The sequence below is a fragment of the Anolis sagrei genome, chromosome 3, assembly GCF_037176765.1.
Source record: "Anolis sagrei isolate rAnoSag1 chromosome 3, rAnoSag1.mat, whole genome shotgun sequence".
Taxonomy (NCBI): Eukaryota; Metazoa; Chordata; class Lepidosauria; order Squamata; family Dactyloidae; genus Anolis; species Anolis sagrei.
This window is the reverse complement of record NC_090023.1, coordinates 177,936,767-177,958,554: the sequence shown is the minus strand read 5'-3', so window position 1 is coordinate 177,958,554 and position 21,788 is coordinate 177,936,767. Positions and strand designations below refer to the sequence as shown.

At 40.8% G+C, this 21,788-nt stretch overlaps 1 protein-coding gene across 2 annotated transcripts; it reads left to right on the top strand.

Moving 5' to 3' along the window:
* Positions 1–36: 36 nt before the first annotated feature.
* ECD (ecdysoneless cell cycle regulator) lies at positions 37–20,894 on the top strand. 2 transcript variants are annotated; one of them, XM_060768802.2, is made up of 14 exons: positions 37–149; positions 3,970–4,176; positions 5,118–5,235; positions 6,288–6,375; positions 6,626–6,804; positions 8,586–8,778; positions 12,620–12,748; positions 13,906–14,034; positions 14,525–14,610; positions 16,301–16,407; positions 18,465–18,648; positions 19,653–19,720; positions 19,993–20,210; positions 20,418–20,894. In XM_060768802.2, exons 2-14 carry the CDS (start codon positions 3,990–3,992, stop codon positions 20,640–20,642), a joined length of 1,911 nt encoding a protein of 636 aa, XP_060624785.2. In that variant the 5' UTR covers positions 37–149; positions 3,970–3,989; the 3' UTR covers positions 20,643–20,894. The 2 variants fall into 2 exon arrangements, with proteins under 2 accessions (XP_060624785.2, XP_060624786.2); XM_060768803.2 differs by having other exon boundaries at positions 37–166.
* Positions 20,895–21,788: the final 894 nt, after the last annotated feature.

Genomic DNA, 21,788 nt, shown 5'->3' with positions numbered 1-21,788 from the left:
TCTCCCCCCACTCTAGCCCGAGCGGAAGTCGCAGCTCAATGGTAGGAGCAGCGCGAGCGGTACGGAGAGCGGAGAGCGTGGCGCGCGCTCGCCTCACCACAGCCCATCGACTGATTGTGGAGGGGAAAGGCGGCTCTCGCGAGACGTTGGTGAGGCCTGCTTCTCTGTGAGAGTTCTATGTAGTAGTGTAGTGAGCCAGTGGGAGGAAGGGAGTCAGGGAGGGGGCTTTGGGTCAAATCAGTGTGGAAGGGGCCTAAGGCATGAGAGAGCTCACCCCCTTCCCATGGAAGCAGGTCAGTGGTTTAACCCATCCATTTGAGGCTCCAGGGGGCAAGCTTAGGCCATTCCAAACGCCTGGAGGGCCCAAGTTTGCCCATGTCTGCTATATAGACCTAGAAGCCCTTCCACACAGCCATATGAACCAGAATATCAAGGCAATTAATCCACAATATTCAGTTCTTGTGGGTTTTTTCGGGCTATATGGCCATGTTCTAGAGGCATTTCTCCTGACGTTTCGCCTGCATCTATGGCAAGCATCCTCAGAGGTGAGGTCAGGTCCTCACCTCTGAGGATGCTTGCCATAGATGCAGGCGAAACGTCAGGAGAAATGCCTCTACAACATGGCCATATAGCCCGAAAAACCCACAAGAACTGAGTGATTCCAGCCATGAAAGCCTTCGACAAAATCCACAATATTTATTTATTTACTTACTTACTTACTTCATTTGTATACCGCTCTTCTCAGCCCTTAGGTGACTCAGAGCAGTTAACAGCAACAGTTTCAGTATACGCAGTACAAGATCACTGGGCATTTAAAAGCAATAACATAACAAATTAATTAAACAGTAAACATCAATACAACAATACATCAATATAACAAATCCATCAGGTCTCATCAATAGAATCAGAATCCAGTCTTGTTATCCATTATTCCGTGTTCCGCTAATCAATCAATTACACTGCTTAGTCAAATGCCTGTTCAAACAGCCAGGTCTTTACTTTCCTCTGGAATGCCAGCAAGGAGGGGGCCGATCTGATATCTGCAGGAAGGGCGTTCCACAGCCGAGGGGCCACCACTGAGAAGGCCCTGTCTCTTGTCCCTGCCAGGCGTGCATGTGAAGCCAGCGGGACCGAGAGCAGGGCCTCCCCAGACGATCTTAATGTCCTAACTGGTTCATAGGAGGAGATGCGTTCAGACAGGTAGATCGGGCCAGATCTGTTTAGGGCTTTAAAGGCTAAAGCCAGCACTTTGAATTGTGCCCGGTAGCAAATTGGCAGCCAGTGGAGCTGGCGCAACAGAGGAGTAGTATGCTCCCTGAGTGCCGCTCCTGTTAGCATCCTGGCTGCTGATCGTTGGACCATTTGAAGCTTCCGAGCAGTCTTCAGAGGCAACCCCACTAGAGAGCGTTGCAGTAGTCTATACGGGATGTGACTAGAGCATGGACTACCGTGGCCAAGTCAGACTTCCCAAGGTACGGGCGTGAGAGCAGCCTATGCCTGCTATATAGACCTAGAAGCCCTTCCACACAGCCATATGAACCAGAATATCAAGGCAGATAATCCACAATATCTGCTTTGAACTGAGTTATCTGAGGCCCCTTCACCACAGCTGTATAAAATGCACATTGAACTGGATTATATGACAGTGTGGACTCAGGCCCCTTCCACACAGCTGAATAAAACCCCACATTTTCTGCTTTTAATTTATTTATCAACTGCATTTCTATACCGCTTTTCTTACCCCTGGGGATAACTCAACGTGTGTGTGTCTATGTTTGTATATATAGAGAGAGCAGTGGTTCTCAACCTGGGGTCCCCAGAGGTTTTTTGGCCTTCAACTCCCAGAAATCCTAACAGCTGGTAAACTGGCTGGGATTTCTGGGAGTTGTAGGCCAAAACACCTGGGGACCCACAGGTTGAGAACCACTGATATATATAGATATATATATATAGAGAGAGAGATTATTTAAAATATGCCCATGTAAAGCAGGTGAACATAGCATTGAACGAAACATGCAGAATAATCACAGGATGTCTTAAACCTACACCTGTTGATAAACTCTATAAGCTAGCTGGCATCTCCCCCCCCCCCCCCCCCGATGTGCGATGGGAAGTTGCTGCTAAATGTGAGAGAAATAAGGTTGAACACTCTGAAAGCCACCCACTACATGGCTACCAGCCTCCTCCCAGTAGACTCAAATCAAGGAAAAGCTTTATGAGAACTACCACTCCTCTTGACGTCCCCCCAGCAACAGCAAGGGTATCCCTCTGGGCAGCTAAACCAGGAAATCCCAACTGGGTGGCTCCCCACGAGGGTCTTCCTCCAGGGGCAAACCAAGAATTGGCAACTTGGAAGTCCCTGAACAGACTCCGGTTGACTTTTGATCTGCCCAGAAGTGGAGTGGGCAGATCAAAAGTCAACCTGGCAAAATGGCACTACCTAAAAGAATTCTCCACCTTATGTGACTGTGGAACCAAACAAACAACTCCGCACCTGTATTCTTGTCCACACTGCCCTGCCTCATGTACAGAGGATGTTGTTTTTCAGCCTGAAACATCCTGGCTCCCCAGTTCCTAGCAGATGTTGGCTTTTCTTCTAAGCAGATAAAGGGGCTTCAAACTGCACCTACTGTGGGATTGTGGCGCAGCTGGCTGAGTGTCAGCTGCATTAAGATCACTCTGACCAAAAGGTCATGAGTTTGAAGCCAGCCCGGGTTGGAGTGGGTTTCCAACCAATTGTGTGTAGCCTGTTGTCGACCTTTGCAACCCGAAAGACAGTTGCATCTGTCAAGTAGGAAAATAAGGTACCACCTTAAAGTGTGGGGCGGCTAAATTAACTGATTTATGAGGCCATAAAGAAGACTCCAGCAAAGCATTCCAGTGGGGAAGCATGTGGGAATGCGGAAGTGCTTCATCAGCGTCGCAGATGGACAATGAAAGTGACAGCTCTCTGGCGGCCAGAAAAGTTAAATAGCCTCTGTGTATGTCTGTATATGTTTGTATGTCAAAAACTGGCATTGAATGTTTGCCATATATGTGTACACTGTAATTCGCCCTGAGTCCCCTGCAGGGTGAGAAGGGCGGAATATAAAAGCTATAAAGAAAGAAAGAAAGAAAGAAAGAAAGAAAGAAAGAAAGAAAGAAAGAAAGAAATTTGTAGTTTTGCCATGATAGCACAGCTCTCTGCCAGAGAAGGGTAACACTCTCGCAAAGCTAAAAATCCCCAAGGTCTATTGCAATGAGCCATGGTAGTTAAAGTGGTGTCATAATTCTGCAGTGTGGCTATACTACATCCTTCCAGAGCCCACACATTTTAAACGCCTAGCATTGAAGTCTCTATTTCTGCTGGTTTCAGGGACATTTTCACAGCTAGCCAGATACAGAGGTTAGACTGCAACTCCCATCATCCTAGAATTATCAGTTGCTGTGATTTAAAAAACAAAACAAAAACAAAATTTTGGATCTAGTTGTTTTCTTGGTGCAGTAGACTCCCTGTTAACAGGAACTGAAGCAACTGGCAAAAAAATGAAGAAATAATACTTTAGATTTAAAAGCATTTATAATACAGTAAAGCAGTAAAACACTGCTAGATTAAGTTTGCTCTTAATTTGCTTTTAATTACCGTATTTTAACACTAATTTCAAGTCAGTACAGAGTTTATGGTATGATATAGTAGGGTTTTTGTATTAGTATGGCGTATTGCCGGCCACATGACCTTGGAGGTGTCTAAGGACAACCCCAGCTCTTTGGCTTAGAAAATAGAGATGAGCACACACACACACACACCCCGAGTCGGACACAACTAGACTTAATGTCAAGGGAGATCTTTACCTTTACCATGGTCTATTTTAATGGTAGCTTTCAAGCAAGCAGAATCCACATTTTCACAGCATCGTTGATGTTTTCGATGTATTGTTGGAAGAAACATTATTGTATGTATAATTCGTTTCAAAATGCTTCTTTTGGCAGGACGCTTTGTTAAATACAGAATGGAAGAGCTGAACTTTGCATCTGTGGAAGATGCGGTGCAGTACCAGCTGTTCCTTGCACATGAACCAGGAAACCCTCAAATTCTTCAGCAATACATTGAAAGAATCTTAGCACGATTTGCACCCATACTGGTTTCTTACATCTGGCAATACCAGCCATTTAATTTGAAGGTCAAACCTGCCAAAGGTAAAACAGTTATATTTTTTAAAATTCATTTGTGATTTCGGGAAAAGACTATTTAATTATGTGGAAACCAGGAGGTCCCAACTCTTAGTCTTACATATGCTGGACTGCAGTCCCCTCTTTCCTCAACATTTATACTAAAGCTTTCTTAAAGCGTCCCAAATGTTCAAGAATTCTGCAAAACCTTTTGGTCTATTTTTCAGAGATTGGCAATTTTTGAGATTAGGAGCTTCATTGGCCAATGGTGATAGTTTCTGGTTGCGTAGTATCTTTGTGTTAGAAACAAAGCCACTAATGTGGCAGGTTGCCCTCATCCTTATGCCACTAGAGTTTTGAGGGGCAGTTCTTTTTTGGGGGGTGGGGGTGGGAAGAAACAGCATAGAGCTGCGTGTAGTTGTTGAATATAATTACCTGTCAATTGTACTGATCTCAATTTTCTATGCATGTTAGATGTCATGTAATCTTTCAAGTTTTGATTTCCACTCAGAATGTATTTGAAACTTTTGTGGGCCTTATTTAAGTAGTTCACATACTCTTCTGTCATGCCTTTGGTCTCAAAGCTTTAGTTAGAAAAACCCAGTAAATATCACCTACCTGGTTATGTGAGAAGACCATGTCTTTCTATATATTCCTACTCATGAATACTTCTGAAGTAATTATTTTTTCTTTTTGAAACAAAAGATAACATGACAAACCCAGTCCCATTTGGTAACGACAGTATTAATATAGAGTCATTGAATTATATTAAATTTTATAAAACTCAGAGTTCTCAGATTTCTCCCTAAGATATTTACAATCTCAAACACTGTGTACATAGAGTATAATGAGAGAAATAGAGGAAAAATAAGCCATTATATCAGTTATTTCAGCTTGGTATTGGAAATATTCTGGGGGCTTCTAGAAAACATCCTAATGTGGTCTAACTTCATATTCTGTTTTTCCAGGAGATATTCCTGCTCATATTGCTGGTCTCACAAAATTTGGAGATAATATTGAAGATGAATGGTTCATTGTGTACCTCATAAAAGAAATTACAAAGGAATTTCCAGAACTAGTAGCTAGGTAACTTATGGGAAGCCATTTTCATATTCAAACTTGCAATACTTCTTGATTTATTTCTGGTATTTATATCCCGTCTCTTCTCTACCCCAAAAGGGGGACTCAGGACGGCTTACATAGGCAGCAATTCGATGCCGTTACATGAACAATTAATACAACAACCATTAAACAAACAATCAAACCATTAAAATACATAATATACATTAAATACATAAGCCATTAATTAAACAATATAAAAACATTTGTTACCAAATAGAATCATATCCTCGTGTAAATCACCTTTCCAATCCATTTCCATTAAAGTGCTAATTTATGTCTGCTAATCGAAAGCTTGATCCCATAGCCACGATTTTACTTTCTTCCTGAAAGCCAGGAGGGATGGGATTGATCGTATCTCATGTGGAAGCACGTTCCACAGGTGGTGGGCCACCACCGAGAAGGCCCTGTCTCTCGTCCCCACCAGCCACATTTGTGATGTTGGTGGGAGCGAGAGCAGGGCCTCCCCCGATGATCTTAAGTTACGAGGTGGGACATAGAGGCAGATGCGTTTGGACAAGTAAGCTGGTCCAGAACCGTAAAGAGCTCATTGATGCAGCAATGAATGAGTTGTGGAAGTAGTTTAAGATGAGTTTATGTCAGGCTATAGTTCCAAGGGCTTGCTTTATGATAATGGAACTGGGAGGAAGTTATTCTCCTTCTCCCTTGCAATTTTGTTTGCACCCACTTATTCAAAGTCCAGGTTTTTGAGTAGCATGTAATATTTTATGGGGAGGGGAACAAAGTCTTATCATGCTAGCCAACCGTTCCTTTTGTAGTGTTAGATTTAACCTTATATAGCCATATATTAAGCTGATAGTTTTCTTTTTGTTGTATTTATATAAAATTTGTATGTGGGCATTACTTGTTCTTTTGCGGGAGGATGTTAAGTCTGTGCCATAATATGATTACCTCAAAGTAACTTATCACTTCATCTTTCACTATTGTTAACTATATGCATAGAGTTATGATAGAATGAGAAAGTTCCGTATTTAAGATTTTTTGTAATTTTTTAATAGGGTGGATGATAATGATGGTGAATTTCTACTGATAGAAGCAGCTGATTTCCTTCCCAAATGGCTAAATCCTGAAAATAGCAACAATCGAGTAAGCAAGACACCAGTTACTAAAACAGTACTAAACCTGTATATGCTAGGTTTGAATTTGCACAGTATATTTGATGTGTTTATTTTATTCATGTTTGTGTGCTTTATTGAAAGGCCATGGGAAAAGGACTTTTAGGGCTTTGGCTTAAAATTCTACAGATTTATCTGTTGTATTTTTATCAGTCCATCATTTATGAATCTAGAACATGTATGAGGAACTTTCACAAACTAATATATCTATATTTCCTTAGGTGTTCTTTTATAATGGGGAATTGTACATAATTCCATTGCCAAAGACTCCTGGAGATGAGATGTTGTTACCTACTAACAATCCTACAATTCCTCAGGCCTTGAACTTGTTGTCTGGCCATTCTGGGCACTATATGGCTTCAAAATCTATTAGAAGTGCAGTATATAAGCGCATCAGTGGGTAAGTTTCCTGATCTGAAAACATTTTATTAGGAATTGACTGGAATCATTCTTAGCCTACATTATGATGCATATTTGTACCAATTGTATGAACAGTGTTTCATAATTATACTCTTCAGGATGTAGTTCCTCCCAATTTTACTTCGAAGTAATATCAAAAGCATCTTCTTTACATTAAAACAAATAGTATTAATTAGAAGCCATTTTTAAAAGTGCTTTTGAATAAAGGATTTCTCTATAGTAAAATGGGGTTAGACTAGATGACTTTTGGGGGAACGAAACCCATTATTATATCAAGGACCTGCTGTATTCTTACATGGCCGAATGGGGCTGGACTAGATGGTATTTGAGGGGAACCCTTTGTGGAACCAAACCTCAATACATACCCATGTCTCCACTCTAGTTTCTCTATAGCAGTGTTTCTCAACCTGGGGGTCAGGAACCCTGTGGGGGTCGTGAGAGGGTGTCAGAGGGGTCGCCAAAGACCATCAGAAAACATACTATTTTCTGTTGGTCATGGGGGTTCTGTGTGGGAAGTTTGGACCAATTCTATCATTTGTGAGATTCAGAATGCTATTTCATTGTGGGTGAACTAGAAATCCCAGCTACTACAACTTTCAAATGCTGAGGTCTATTTTCCCCAAACTCCACCAGTGTTCACATTTGGGCATATTAAGTATTTGTGCCAAGTTTAGTCCAGATCCATCATTGTTTTAGTCCACAGTGCTCTCTACAACTCCAAAAATTCAAGGTCAATGTCCACCAGACTCTCCCAGTGTTTCCTCTTGGTCATGGGAGTTCTGTGTGCCAAGTTTGGTTCAATTCCATCATTGATGAACTTCAGAATACTCTTTGATTGTAGGTGAACTAGAAATCCCAGCAACTATAACTCCCAAATGACAAAATAATTCCCCCCAACTCCACCAATATTCAAATTTGGGTGTATCGGATATTTGGGCCAAATTTGGTCCAGTGAATGAAAATCCATCCTGCATATCAGATATTTACATTATGATTCATAACAGTAGCAAAATTACAGTTATGAAGTAGCAATGAAAATAATGTTATGGTTGGGGGTCACCACAACATGAGGAACTGTATAAGGGGTTACGGCATTAGGAAGGTTGAGAACCACTGTTCTATAGTAAAATGGGGTTGGACTAGATGGCCTTTGAGGTTCCCTTTCTGGAACCAACCCCATTAGATACCTTGAGGCCTTTGTAATTCTGTGGCCAAATGGGGCTGGACTAGATGGCCTTTGAGAGGGTTCCTTTGTGGAACCAAATCTCAATGGATGCCCATTTCCCCACTGTAGTTTCTCTATAGTAAAATGGGGTTGGCCTAGATGACCTTCGGGGGTCCCTTCCTGGAACCAATCCCACTTGCATGGTCGAATAGGGCTGAACTAGGTGAAAGACTCTTCCCAGAACCAAACCCATTGGGTACCTTGGGCCCGTTGTAATGTTATGGCCGAATTAATGCCAAGTGTTATGTTTGGATTTGGCTTTTGCAGAAGAAAAAAAATACAATACAATAACAAGATACTGTTCTCTCATCTTAGTAATGATTATCAGACTTCATCTTAGTAATGATTATCAGACTTCAGGGCAGATCTGGCAAGAGCAGTGGTCATCTTTATAGTCTTGGAGAAGCATATAATTAAGGGGGATAAGTTAAAAGAGGGAAAAGGTAAAAAAAATCAAGTGCACATGAAAAACTATCTCTTGGCTGTGATCAAACAGTCTCTGAATTACGCATTTTGTTGCCATTTCTTTGCCATAGGTATCCTGAGAAAATACAGGCTTTCCTTCACCGAGCTCACTGTTATCTTCCAGCAGGCATTGCAACAGTACTAAAGCGACATCCTTCGTTAGTTGCAGCAGCAGTGCAAGCTTTTTATCTAAGAGATCCCTTTGACTTAAAAGCGTGCCGTGTGTTCAGAACTTTCCCACCAGAGACACGCATAATGACTTCAGTAAGTGATGCCTCCACTTGTTTCTCTCCAAAATACATCATGTGTTTTTTATGAAGCTTTGGGCTTTCATGACATTTTCTTCTCACATATGAGCTTAATGGAAGTGTCACAAGGGGTTTAGTTCTCCAACTCTGGCCCTGGGGTGGGAGAGAGGGTCCTTGCTTGTGAAATAACTCTCCACTCACCATCAGCATCTTTTCTGGGCATCCCAATATTCAGCAACCATGCTACATATCAACAAGCCATTTTATTCCAGCCCTTTGCATATTTCTAATTTCCCAGAGACTTCCCTCCTCAGACAAGAACTTTGCACACTGTGCGCACAGACACAAATGGAAAGGGACTGTTTATATAATTTATATTTTTACTCAAAGTGGTAAGGTATAAGGAACTCCATTGGCTGCCGTTAATTTTCTGGTCCCAATTCAAGGTGCAGGTTCTTACCTACAAAGCCCTGAATGATTTGGGACCAGCAGCCAGGTTACTAACTGGAGCGACTTACAGGGATCGGCCAACCCCCCTGTTTAAAGAACTCCATTGGCTGCCATTCATTTTCCGGACCCAATTCAAGGTGCAGATTCTTACCTACAAAGCCCTGAATTATTTGGGACCTGCCTGCCTGCATGACCACATTTCTGTGTACGAACCCACGAGATCTCTTTGATCATCCTGAGAGGCCCTGCTCTTGCTCCTGCCCCCTTCACAGGCGTGATTGGTGGGGACAAGGGGGAGGCCCTTCTCTGTGGTGGCCCCCCTGACTCTGGAACTCACTCCCCAGGGATATCAAACAAGCCCCCACATTGGCAGTCTTTAGGAGGAGCCTAAAACCTGGCTGTTCCAGTGTGCCTTCCCTGAATAAGGAAACAATGCCCTGCTCTGATTAATTCTCTGCAGTTGTCCTCAGAAGCACTTTACTACCCGTTGGGTTGGTCTCCCTACATTATCTTTTAAAACCCTCCTGCTTAGATACATCCTACCTCTATTCATGCCCAAAATTTTTAATTTATTACATCTGGCTCAGCCATAAGGTTTTAAATTCTCTGTGTTACTGTTTATATGTAAGTTATATTAATTGTACTGTTTTATTTGCTTGCTGTTTTGTTTTTACTGATGTGTTGTTGGGCTTGGCCTCATGTAAGCTGCCCTGAGTCCCCTTGGGGAGATGGTGGCGGGGTATAAATAAAGATTATTATTATTATTATTAATTTGTCATGTCAGGGCAACCAGTCAATTATATTACATTTCTAACAGAACAAAGCAAACAAACAGACAAAATACAAAATTTGTGAGTTTGGTAGTTGATTAAATGTCCTTTGACCAGTATCTGGCCACTTGGAGTGCTTCTGGTGTTGCTGCAAGAAGGTCCTCCATTGTGCATGTGGCAGGGCTCAGGTTGCATTGCAGCAGGTGGTCAATGGTTTGCTCTTCTCCGCACTCGCATGTCGAGGATTCCACTTTGTAGCCCCATTTCTGAAGGTTGGCTCTGCATCTTGTGGTGCCAGAGCGCAGTCTGTTCAGCGCCTTCCAAGTTGCCCAGTCCTCTGTGTGCCCAGGGGGGAGTCTCTCATTTGGTATCAGCCATTGGTTGAGGTTCTGGGTTTGAGCCTGTCACTTTTGGACTCTCGCTTGCTGGGGTGTTCCAGCGAGTGTCTCTGTAGATCTTAGAAAACTATTTCTAGATTTAAGTCATTGACGTGCTGGCTGATACCCAAACAGGGGATGAGGTGGGGATGTCTCTGCCTTGGTCCTTTCACTATTGGCTGCTACTTTCTGGCGGATGTCAGGTGGTGCAATACCGGCTAAGCAGTGTAATTTCTCCAGTGGTGTAGGGTGCAGACACCCCATGATAATGTGGCATGTCTCATTAAGAGCCGCATCCATTGTTTCAGTGTGGTGAGATGTGTTCCACGCTGGGCATGCATACTCAGCAGTAGAGTAGCACAGCGCAAGGGCAGATGTCTTCACTGTGTCTGGTTGTGATCCCCAGGTTGTGCCAGTCAGCTTTCGTATGATATTGTTTCTAGCACCCACTTTTTGCTTGATGTTCAGGCAGTGCTTCTTGTAGGTCAGAGCACGGTCCAGAGTGACTCCCAGGTATTATTATTATTATTATTATTATTATTATTATATCACATTAGAAAACCATCATATACAGTACAACCTCCATATCAGCAGGGATTACTTTCCTGGATTTTGCATGGTTACATGAAACCACAGGTAATCAAACTCTACTGAAATGTAGGATTTCTGACCCAATAATAGCATGTAGCAGTGGTGTACAACTTGTGGCAGGGGTTTGGAACTCCAGCTCCCAGAAGCCATAGCCAGTTTTTCTAACAGCCAGGAATTCTGGGAGCTAAAGTCAGAACACCTGGAGAGCCACAAGTTGTGCACCACTGCCATATACTTTGGAGGCCTTAGAAAATGGCTAAAAAGGACTTATTTGGACAGATACTTACTTACTTAGGTGATCCCTCGTTGGCTGAGTAGGATAGTCTTCCAGGATCAGTGTTCCGGTGGGTCTGTAGGTGACTGTGGAGCCCTATTCTTGATCTGCATCTTCTCCTGCAGTGAGGGCATTGGTTTCCAGGTGGAAGGCGGGCTCGGTTGGGGTTGGCTTGACGCGCTTTCCTCTTGGCATGTTTCTCTCTTTCCTCCTCCATTCGTGCCTCTTCAAATTCTGCAGCACTGCTGGTCACAGTGGACCTCCAGCTGGAGCACTCAAGGGCCAGGGCTTCCCAGTTCTCAGTGTCTATGCCAGAGTTTTTAAAGTTGGCGTTCAGCTCATCTTTAAATCTCTTTTCCTGCCCACCAACATTCCATTTTCTGTTTTTGAGTTCAGAGTAGAGCAACTGCTTTGGGAGCTATTTTCCTCCCAATCCTGCTGTACACCTGCGAAACGTGGACTATCTACAGAGTGTTGACTTCTTCCGCGAGGGCTTCAGAAAACTTGTTCATCATTGGCAAAAATGTATCCAAATGTATCCAATTGTCATGATTATGTGGAAAAGTGAATAGTGGTAGTTAAAGAGCACATTCTAAGGATTATTTCTGTATTTGATTTATTAAAATATTCCCATCCAAACCCAAGTAACGAAGGTGGAGGCATTACTTTCAATTCAACCCTCGTAGTGGTGTTTTGGGATTGCATAGTCCTGTGATTCTTTTTACATGTGTCAAACTTTAGAGGCTTTTCTCTTCTGATCAGACAGCTTTTGGCTGTGTTTGATGACACTCAGAATGATGTTCTTAGGTTGTAGGAGCAATGTTTTAAGGCTGAAGAGGGAAGAAGGCTGAAAATCTTTCTTCATGAGCAAAGCTTGGCATGTGGCCCAACCGTAACCTTTTCTAGTGTTACAAAAAGTGCCAAGATGCCAGGTCAATTCACTGTAATGTAACAGTTACATTTCAGTGACCTTTAGGACACCTGATGAACAAAGGTATTAATTACAAAAGTTCATGCTCCACAGTAAATCTGTTTGCTCCCAGTACATCAAAGAAACTTTCCTATTAATATTGTGATATTCTCTACTCTCCATAAAGCCTGTAATACTAGTACTGTGGTCCTCCAGATCTGAAGGGCTTCAGTTCCAGGACCCTTCGCAAATGGAAAAAATGTGGATGGTCACATCCTATGTTATTGAAATGGGACAATGTACACATGTCCACCTCAATGTATTTTTGTGCACATTACCATGTTAGATATGGGCTGAGATGATCCACGATTTGTTGAAATTGCAGATTGCAGATCTGAAGGACCCACTGTAATAGAGGAAAGGAAACTCTTTCTCATAGTATTGCAAGGGAATGAATATTTAATGATATATTGTGGCGTTTTCAGGTCACCTTTACGAAGTGTCTCTACGCACAGTTGGTTCAACAACCCTTTGTTCCAGATAAACGGAGTGGATATTCATTGCCTCCTCGCTCACATCCGCAATACAAAGCGCATGAGATAGGCATGAAGTTGGTGAGCTGGTACAAATAATAGTAGTAATGATAATATGTTTCTAATGCATGATTTTTATTTGGCTTGTGAGATAATGTTTCACTTAATAATAATAATAATAATAATAATAATAATAATAACAACAACAACAACAACAAGAACACCACTTTATTTATATTCCACCCTTCTCACCCCGAAGGGGACTCAGGGCGGATCACAAGTACACATACATGGCAAACATTCAATGCCGTTTGTATTGACAGTACACAGACAGAAGGAGGTTTTTGTGTCGTGGCACAGGGGGTGCTGTCGCTCCATCCTCTATGATGAAGAGCCGTCAGGACTTCCTCGTTCCAGCATTTAATGATCTTCTTTTTCTTTATGGCATTGTAAAACACCTCCCCTGCTTTTTAGCGGTACCTAATTTCTCTAATTACAGCTAAAGCTGTTTTCGAACTGCTTAGGTAAACAGTCGGCAGGGCTGATGGTTGGCTGCCCACGCCAACCCAGGGTTCGAACTTGCAATCTTTCGGTTGATAGCAATCTTATAGTTGCTGATGATTTACCAGCTGTGCTAAACCTCTGGCCCACTATCACATATAATTGAATTAATAATGCATAATAAATATTCTGTAGAGATAGATATATATCAATAGTTCATACCAAAGCTCAGCTTTGTGAAGACAAGTTTCAATTTAGCGTTGAGCCCCCAGTGGCGCAGTGGGTTAAACCCCTGTGCTGGCAGGACTGAAGACCAACAGGTCGCAGGTTCGAATCCGGGGAGAGGCGGATGAGCTCCCTCTATCAGCTCCAGCTCCTCATGTGGGGACATGAGAGAAGCCTCCCACAAGGATGATAAAACAACAAATCATCCGGGCGTCCCCTGGGCAACGTCCTTGCAGACGGTCAATTCTCTCACACCAGAAGCGACTTGCAGTTTCTCAGGTCACTCCTGACACGACAAAAAAAAATTGTGTTAACTAGTGCCTTTACATTAAAATCAATAGAAAAAATTCACTCTGGCAAAACATATCACAGGTATATTTCTTTCCTTCAGAATACACTTTACGTTGTAATTAATTTTACATTGAAAATGTGACTTTAAAAGGCAATTGTATTATTGACCAAACTTAAGTGAAGGCAATATGTTTTTCCTTTTCTTCCTGCGTTTCTCATAGGCTCACGGTTTTGAAATTCTGTGTGCAAAGTACAATAATCCTCCTCATCGTGATTCCAAGAAACGTGCATTGAATGGTCCTCTATGGGATAACTTTCTCAACAGTCTCAAGAAAAACAATTATTTTAAGGTGAGATTTTGCATCAGTCAGAGGGAAGCAAAACTACTTCGCCAGGTTTTTTCACATAGATTATCGAAAATAACACATATTGAACAGTTTCTGGAATATTTCCTGACTGGTGGAAATCCCATTGTATTGGGGGGGGGGGGGGGGTAGGGAGGGGGGGGTGCCATGTTTACCAAATACATTTAAGGTGTAGAATGAATGAATACCTCCCACAGTATCCAAATACTGAAAATGAGAAAACATGTTTATAAGAGGCAGAACATTTGCTTTGAGTATCTGTTAGATTTATTTATAATAGTGACACTTTATTGCTTTATACCAAGATGTTTTTAACTTTTTTGCCGGCTGTTTTTGTTGCAACATAACTAATGCTGGCATTGCTCTTATTGGTCCTTATAAAGTAAGTATGCATTGTACAGTCTTAAATACCCAGGTATACACTGTGAAAGCCCATCTCAAAGAGAAGAATGCATTAACCTGTTATGTTTCAAAGGGTGAACTGGAAGGTTCTGCACAGTATCTGGATCGCTTACATATGGCAGAGAATTATTTTCAGCAGACTGTAATCCATCCACAGAGGTGAGAGTGTTTATTTGAATTTAGCAGCAGTTTCTTTGTTTTGTTTGGGTTGATTTCTATTTGTTTTGTCTTACACCTGCACTCACATGTATGTATTTTAATTTGTGGAAAAAAATATTCCTTATTGCACTTTTTGCTTATTGCTAACAGAGCCTAGTAAGCATGTCTCCACTTGAGGAGGGGATTCTGTTGCCTCAAATGGTTTGTAAATAGACTGCCAAAGTTGGCCGGTTTCAAGGACTGGGATATATTTATCACCTTTTTACACCAAAGATTGGGGCAAAATTTTACTGTTCGTTTTCTGATTTCAAAGTGGGTTATTAAAAGTAGAAGAATGGCTATATCAGGATATTTCAAGGGAACAGGACATTGAGAAATGAAAACGAATAGCCAGAAAATGCAAGATTCATATACTATTTTTATTGTTCCACACGTAGGATGTGTTTAGTAGGGTTGCATGGGGTGGTGGTGTATTGTTGTTTTAGATTGAACTTGTTTGCTGTTTTATATTAGTGTTTATATTAAGGGAAAATGTCTGTTGTATTTTTGTAAGGCGATATGATCCTTTTGTTCTGTGAAATGTTTCTGTATATATCTTTGTTTGATCACAGCAGGTAACAACACTTGAAAATGGTTCTTTTCCTGGTTTGAAAGTATTATTTCCTGTTTAAATGTGCAGTACTTACTTTGAAAGTAGTTGCTATACTCCAGAAACTTCATTTTTGTGGCTGCCACAAACTAAGTTGAATTGGTTGAGACTCTCCCAAATATTTATTGAAATACTATTACGAGTAGTACTCCATAGAACTTTCTGCTGTGAATGTCTGGATATAGATTTTTTAAAAAATAGGAATGGTTTTATAAAATACTAGTCGTCCCCTGCCATGCGTTGTTGTGGTCCACATGGGGGTTCTGTGTGGGAGGTTTGGCCCAATTCTATCGTTGGTGGAGTTCAGAATGCTCTGTGATTGTAGGTGAACTATAAATCCCAGAAACTACAACTCCCAAATGTCAGGATTCTATTTTCCCCAAACTCCACCAGTGTTCACATTTGGGCATATTGAGTATTCATGTAGAATTTGGTCCAAATCCATCACTGTTTGAGTGCAGAGTGATCTCTGGATGTAGGTGAACTACAACTCCAAAACCAAAGGACACTGCCCACCAAACCCTTCCAGTATTTTCTGTTGGCCATGGGAGAACTGTTTGCCAAGTTTGGTTCAATTCCATCATTGGTGGGGTTCAGAATGCTCTTTGATTGTAGGTGAACCATTAATCCCAGTAACTACAACTCTCAAATGACAAAATCAATTTTTGGAGTGAAGGACATACATTGGGTTGTTAGGTGTCTTGTGTCCAAATTTGGTGTCAATTTGTCCAGTGGTTTTTGAGTTTTGATAATCCCACAAACGAACATTACATTTTTATTTATATAGAATTTTGTAAACCAACAGGGATTCCCAAATATGCACTCAGCTAGAATGTGTGCATATTTAACAAGACGTACACATAGATGTAGTTTCCCTTGTGTGTGTATGTTGAAATATAAAAAAACTATATTTTCTAGTACTAAGGCAGATTATTGAACTGCTGAATTATGCCTCATTGACTATAGAAAAATGGTTCTAAATATAGTTCGAAGAATTGGTTTGATCCATATGTGAGGATTGTATTTTCTTGTTTTTTATAGTTCAGTTGCTGATAGTCCAGGTGAAGAAATTCTGGCCATATTAAAAGAAACTTCTTTTAATTTGGAGGACTTAAGGAAAGAAGCAGAAAGTCTCCCTCCTGAGGATGGTAAGAAGCAAAATACAGAAATCACACACCACTGCCTGATTATCCTAAAGAAATCATACCTATTCAGTTTTCTCCTTTCACCTATTTCCTGAGAGTTTTGTTTTGTTTTGTTTTTTTAATAAAGGGAGGCATCAAGATGTTTTTTCCCTCCAGCATACCATTAAAAAAGGTTTAGTTGGGTTGCTAAAATAGGCAGGAACAGTTGCCTAAAAACACTAATTCTAAACATGTCTACTCAGAAGTAAGTTCTCTGAGTTCAAAAGGGCTTAACCATGTTCAAGCATACGGTCTAAATTTTGCAACAAGGTGTTTAATGTACTTTTGTGGATGCTTTATTTATATTTTTATACTTTTTATAAAATATTTTTATAAAATATATTTTTTATATTTTATATTTTTATACATTTTTTATAGTTTATATTTTTACAAGAAATTGGGATCTTGGAATAAAATATGGAAATGGGAAAGTACCTTTAGTCTTCTCAGGAGAAATATTTTTTCCCAATAACACAGGTGAAAAGTTGGGGTGTGTGGTTAGTGGGCATCAGCATTCTGCAAGGTTGGCATAATGTTGGTCTGTTGTTTGATTCTCTCTATTTATTTATTTATTTATTTATTTTATCTATCTGCTTAACCTTTAATCTCCCCTGTTCTGTAAGGTTATTTATATAACTGTTGCCCAGTACAAATGTATTATCATTACAATAACAGCTGCAAAATCACATGCTGGTTTCCTACCTTTCCCTCCCATCTTAAGGACTTCCAATTTGCATTTGATCCAAGTTTATCATTGCATGTGACTTTGTTATTATTCCCAGATAAAACAGATCAGTGCATATTCCAACCCATCCTGTCAGAATCTAGGTTTAATCAGGGCATTCGTTTTCCTAGATTCATTTTAATCATAGGCTGAGATATTGCATTGAGATATATATGTCTGTCATAGTATTACTCTCTGCAAAACCTGGCTATTAAGTGACTCAGCCCCACATGGCCTTTTCCTGGGCATTGGATCATTGTAATGTGTCCTAGGAAGTTTCCATTAATTGGATGGACTACCACAGGTATCCACAGCAACCTCAGGAGGGTCTCCAGAAGGTCAATGCAAATTATGTCCTCAGGGTATTTGCAACTACAAGAAAAGGGATGCATCTGTACTGATTCCCCCTCCTCTCCCCTTTTAGGGGAACTGTGTTCCTTCAAAGAAAGGTTGGGAAAGGATGTATTTTTGTTTTGAAATTGATACAGAATTCTGCAGTGATGAAAGAAGAGGGTAATAGTACCATAAGTTCGTCTTATGCTTTTGCGTCTTACTTAGAGGGTGACAACTATGATCTAACAATGATAATAGGCCTCAAATAGTGAAGCGATTTAGTTGAGAGGATGGATCATGTAATTTCAGTCTTTTCCTGATCCCTTAGCTTTGAATAACATTACACCAAGCCTTTAGAGTTGGGGATGCAGCAATATTGTTCCCTTAAGACATTCTACCCCAACTAACCCTTTTAAGATAACATGAAACTATGAATGATGAACATGGAATGGCCAGACGATGTTACTGGAAAACGATTTTAACAAGATGACATTGGTGACTACATGTTTTAATGGTTTTTATATTGTTATGTTGACTGTTTTAAATCACACTTTTATGAATGCATGGCATCGAATCGTACCAATCTGTAACCCACCTTGGGTCGCCATACGGTTGAGAAAGGCAGGCTATAAATGTCGTAAATAAATAAATAAATACCTGAATATCAAATATTCTGAATATTGTGTGTGAGAGGATGTCAGCAAACAGAACATGAACAATTTTGTAGGGGAAAGAATATAAAAAGGTAAAATTAAGAAATAAGCTGATTTTGTCTCTTAAACACTCTTTTTTTAAGATAAAAAGCCTGTACCCATACTTGGTTTTGGAATCAGACCAAATGGCAATGAATGATTCTCTTATGGCCTCTACAGAGCCCGGATTATTTGCAAGAATGCCCTCATAGCAGGGTTAGTGTTTGAGCCAGATTTGCCATCTTCTCTTGCATTGTGTGTTACTATTTCAGATGACAGTTGGCTGGATATTTCTCCAGACACGTTGGATGAGATCCTTCAAGAAGCATCAGGCACAAACAAACCCGCTTCTGTCTCAAATGAGGAGGAACAGAACTATGACTTGGCCGAGGTCACGGAAAGCATGAAGACTTTTATATCCCAAGTGTCGTCATATGAAGGAGCAGAAATTCCATGGTGTGCCTTTAAATACTCTTATCAGTATACGCTTCCTTGTTGCATACTTATTTCTACATTGCTTAGTTAGTGGTTGAGCTAACCAAGCTGAATTTGAGAAGTTTTCTTTTGACTGTGTTTTTTGCTGAACAATACTGGAACAATAGTATAAATCTTGAAGTATTTAGATGTCATTAATTGGTTATTTTTGTTGAACCTACAGCAAAAGCCCTTTCTGCAACAAAAAGACTCCATTTGCAGAAGGGCTGTACTGGATCCACCTCCATGCATTTTTCTCTTATTTATTTAATTACAGTATTTATATTCTGCCCTTCTCACCCCACAGGGGACTCAGGGCGTATTACAATGTGGATATACATGGCAAACATTCAATGCCATAGACCAGGGGTCCTCAATTTTTTTAAGCTGAGGGCCAGGTCACAGCCCCTCAAACTGTTGGTGGGCCGGATTATAATTTGAAAAAAACACAAATGAATTCCTATGCACACTGCACATATCTTATTTGTAGTGCAAAAACCACTTAAAAACAATACAATAATTAAAATGAAGAACAATTTTAACAAATATAAACTTATTAGTATTTTAATGGGAAGTGTGGGCCTGCTTTTGGCTGATGAGATAGGATTGTTGTTGTTGTGTGCTTTCGTTTCAGACTTAGGTTGACCCTGAGCGAGGGCAGGGTTAATGACCTTTGAGGGCTGCATCCGGACCCTAGTTTGAGGACCCCTGCCATAGACACACAACACATATAGACAGACAATTAGAGGCTATTTAACATTCCAACTTTTTCTCTGGCCACCAGGGGAGCTGTCGCTTCACCATCCATCTGCAATACTGATGAAATACTTCCTAATTCCCCTCATGCTTGTTGGAGATTTTTTTATGACCTCGTAAATTAGTTGAATTAGCCTCCCCACATAAGTGGTACCTAAATTTCCTACTTGACAGATGTAATTTCCTACTTGACAGATGTACAAGATATCATTATTGACTTTTCATTTCAGGTCTTCTGCCGAATCTCGTGTCACATTTGATGTCGACTCATTCTCAAATGCTTTAGACAAAATACTGGGTAAGTGGATAGGAAAGAGACAGAAGAGTATGTCTTTGGAGAAGAGTATGTCTCTTCGATCCCTTACGGCAGGCCTCCTCAAATTGCAGCTCTCTGGCTGTTTGGGCCTCCATCTCCCATGAAACCCTAGTCGTTTTGTTCAATAGTCAGGAATTCTGGGAAGCCCATACGGCTGGAGAGCCGCTGTTTGAGGGTGCCTGTCTTATGTAATGATTATGCTAATACATTGTGTTCTCTCTCTCTTTTTCTGCATTTGGACTTACTTGGCTTAGGAGCAACTTCCGAAGAACTGGACTCTGATGATTTGGAAGAAGAGGAGGAGTTTGAATTCCTTGACAGTGATGAAGAGTCCGATCTGAAAACCGACAAGGAAGGAGAAAAAACATCTTGGGAGGAAACAGCTGGAAGTCTCAGGTCATACATGGATGACATGGACCATGAACTGGCTTCCACCAATATTGGGAAAAGCTTTACTCACCAACAAAAAGTGGTATGTTTTCCTTAGATCTTGTTTCTGACAAAGAGTAGGAAGTAGGAGAAAAGCAGATAGCCAGTAGAATTATTTCTTAACACAACTTCTGTGTTATAGTGTTTCTAAAATATGTGTCTTTGCTAGTTTGTCTTTTGCTATTTAAAGATATCTGAACTAAAGGTTAACCAAAGACCTAATTTTCCTTGTCTCCACTGACTACTACAGATCAAGCCTGATAAAGCATCTTCCTCCCAAGATCCTGATAGAGACTTAGAAGATGAGTGTCCTGCAGAAGAGCCTGACTTGACCCCTGTGGATATAGACTTGAATCTGGTGACTAACTTGCTGGAATCATACAGTGCTCAGGATGGACTTGCAGGACCAGCATCTAACCTTCTGCAAAGCATGGGAGTACACTTGCCTGAAAATACAGACCGCAGACTTCACTAGCAATTCACTGGTGGAATAGTCTGGTTTTCTAGTTGGCGGGTTTGTTGCTGGATGGATGCATTGCCAAGAAGCCGTTTTCCTGTGGAATGAAATGCGGCAGATTTTCTGTTCAGTACGTACATACGTGTGAGCAGTATTATAAGTCTCATTTCTTAACTTTTTGGAATACATCTTGTAAAAATAAGTAATGAAGTAATGAAAACTGAACTCAGAAGTTAGGATGATTTCAGAAAATGTGTTTTGAATATTATTATTTTTTTTAAAAAATACTTTTATATGCACTGAACATTGCTAAGAATGTCTGTAGGCATTAAACAAATAGGAAAAAATGTGTTTTCTTGCCGTATTTTCCTCTCAGTCTTGCAGTTTAGCGTATTGATGGTGGGAAATGCCAAAGGGCATTTTGTTTAAAAGGACTGCGATTCTGTTCAAACATCTATCCATGTTGGCTTTGCCTCCTAACCTCTTCCCAAAAATACAAATCCAATTTGAAATGACTTCTATAATGTCAAGCACCTCAAACGGTACAAGAAAAGCTTTGATAGCTGAAGTTAAAAGATATTTATTAGCAGAAAAACAGCTGTTTGCTCTTGAGGTCTTTGTACAAGCAAAGTGTTTGTAATACTCCACTGGACTAAACAGGCATGTCAGCCTTTTGGCTGGTTCTAGCAGGAGGTTCAGGCCTGCGTTACTCAAGAGGTTGCTCTGGATAGGAAACCAGATGTTGCTGATCAGGTGTGAATTCTGTCCCAGGCTTAAAGACATCCCTTTCAAAACAGCCTTTGTCTCCCCCATCAGTGTTATTACAAAGATATTTTGTGCCTGGTAAAAGCTATGTAGGACAGGGGAGAATTTGTTGTAGATGTATATATGTGTGTGTGCGTGTGTGTATGTGTGTGTGTGTGTGTGTGTGTGTGTATATATATATATATATATATATATATATATATATATATATTGTTTATATTGTGTTTTGATACATTTCAAGTGGTCCTCTATAGCAGTGTTTCTCAACCTGGGGATCGGGACCCCGGGGGGGGGGGGGGCGTGCGAGAGGGTGTCAAAGGGGTTGCCAAAGACCACCAGAAAACACAGCATTTTCTGTTGGTCAAGGGAGTTCTGTTTGGGAAGTCTGGCCCGATTCTA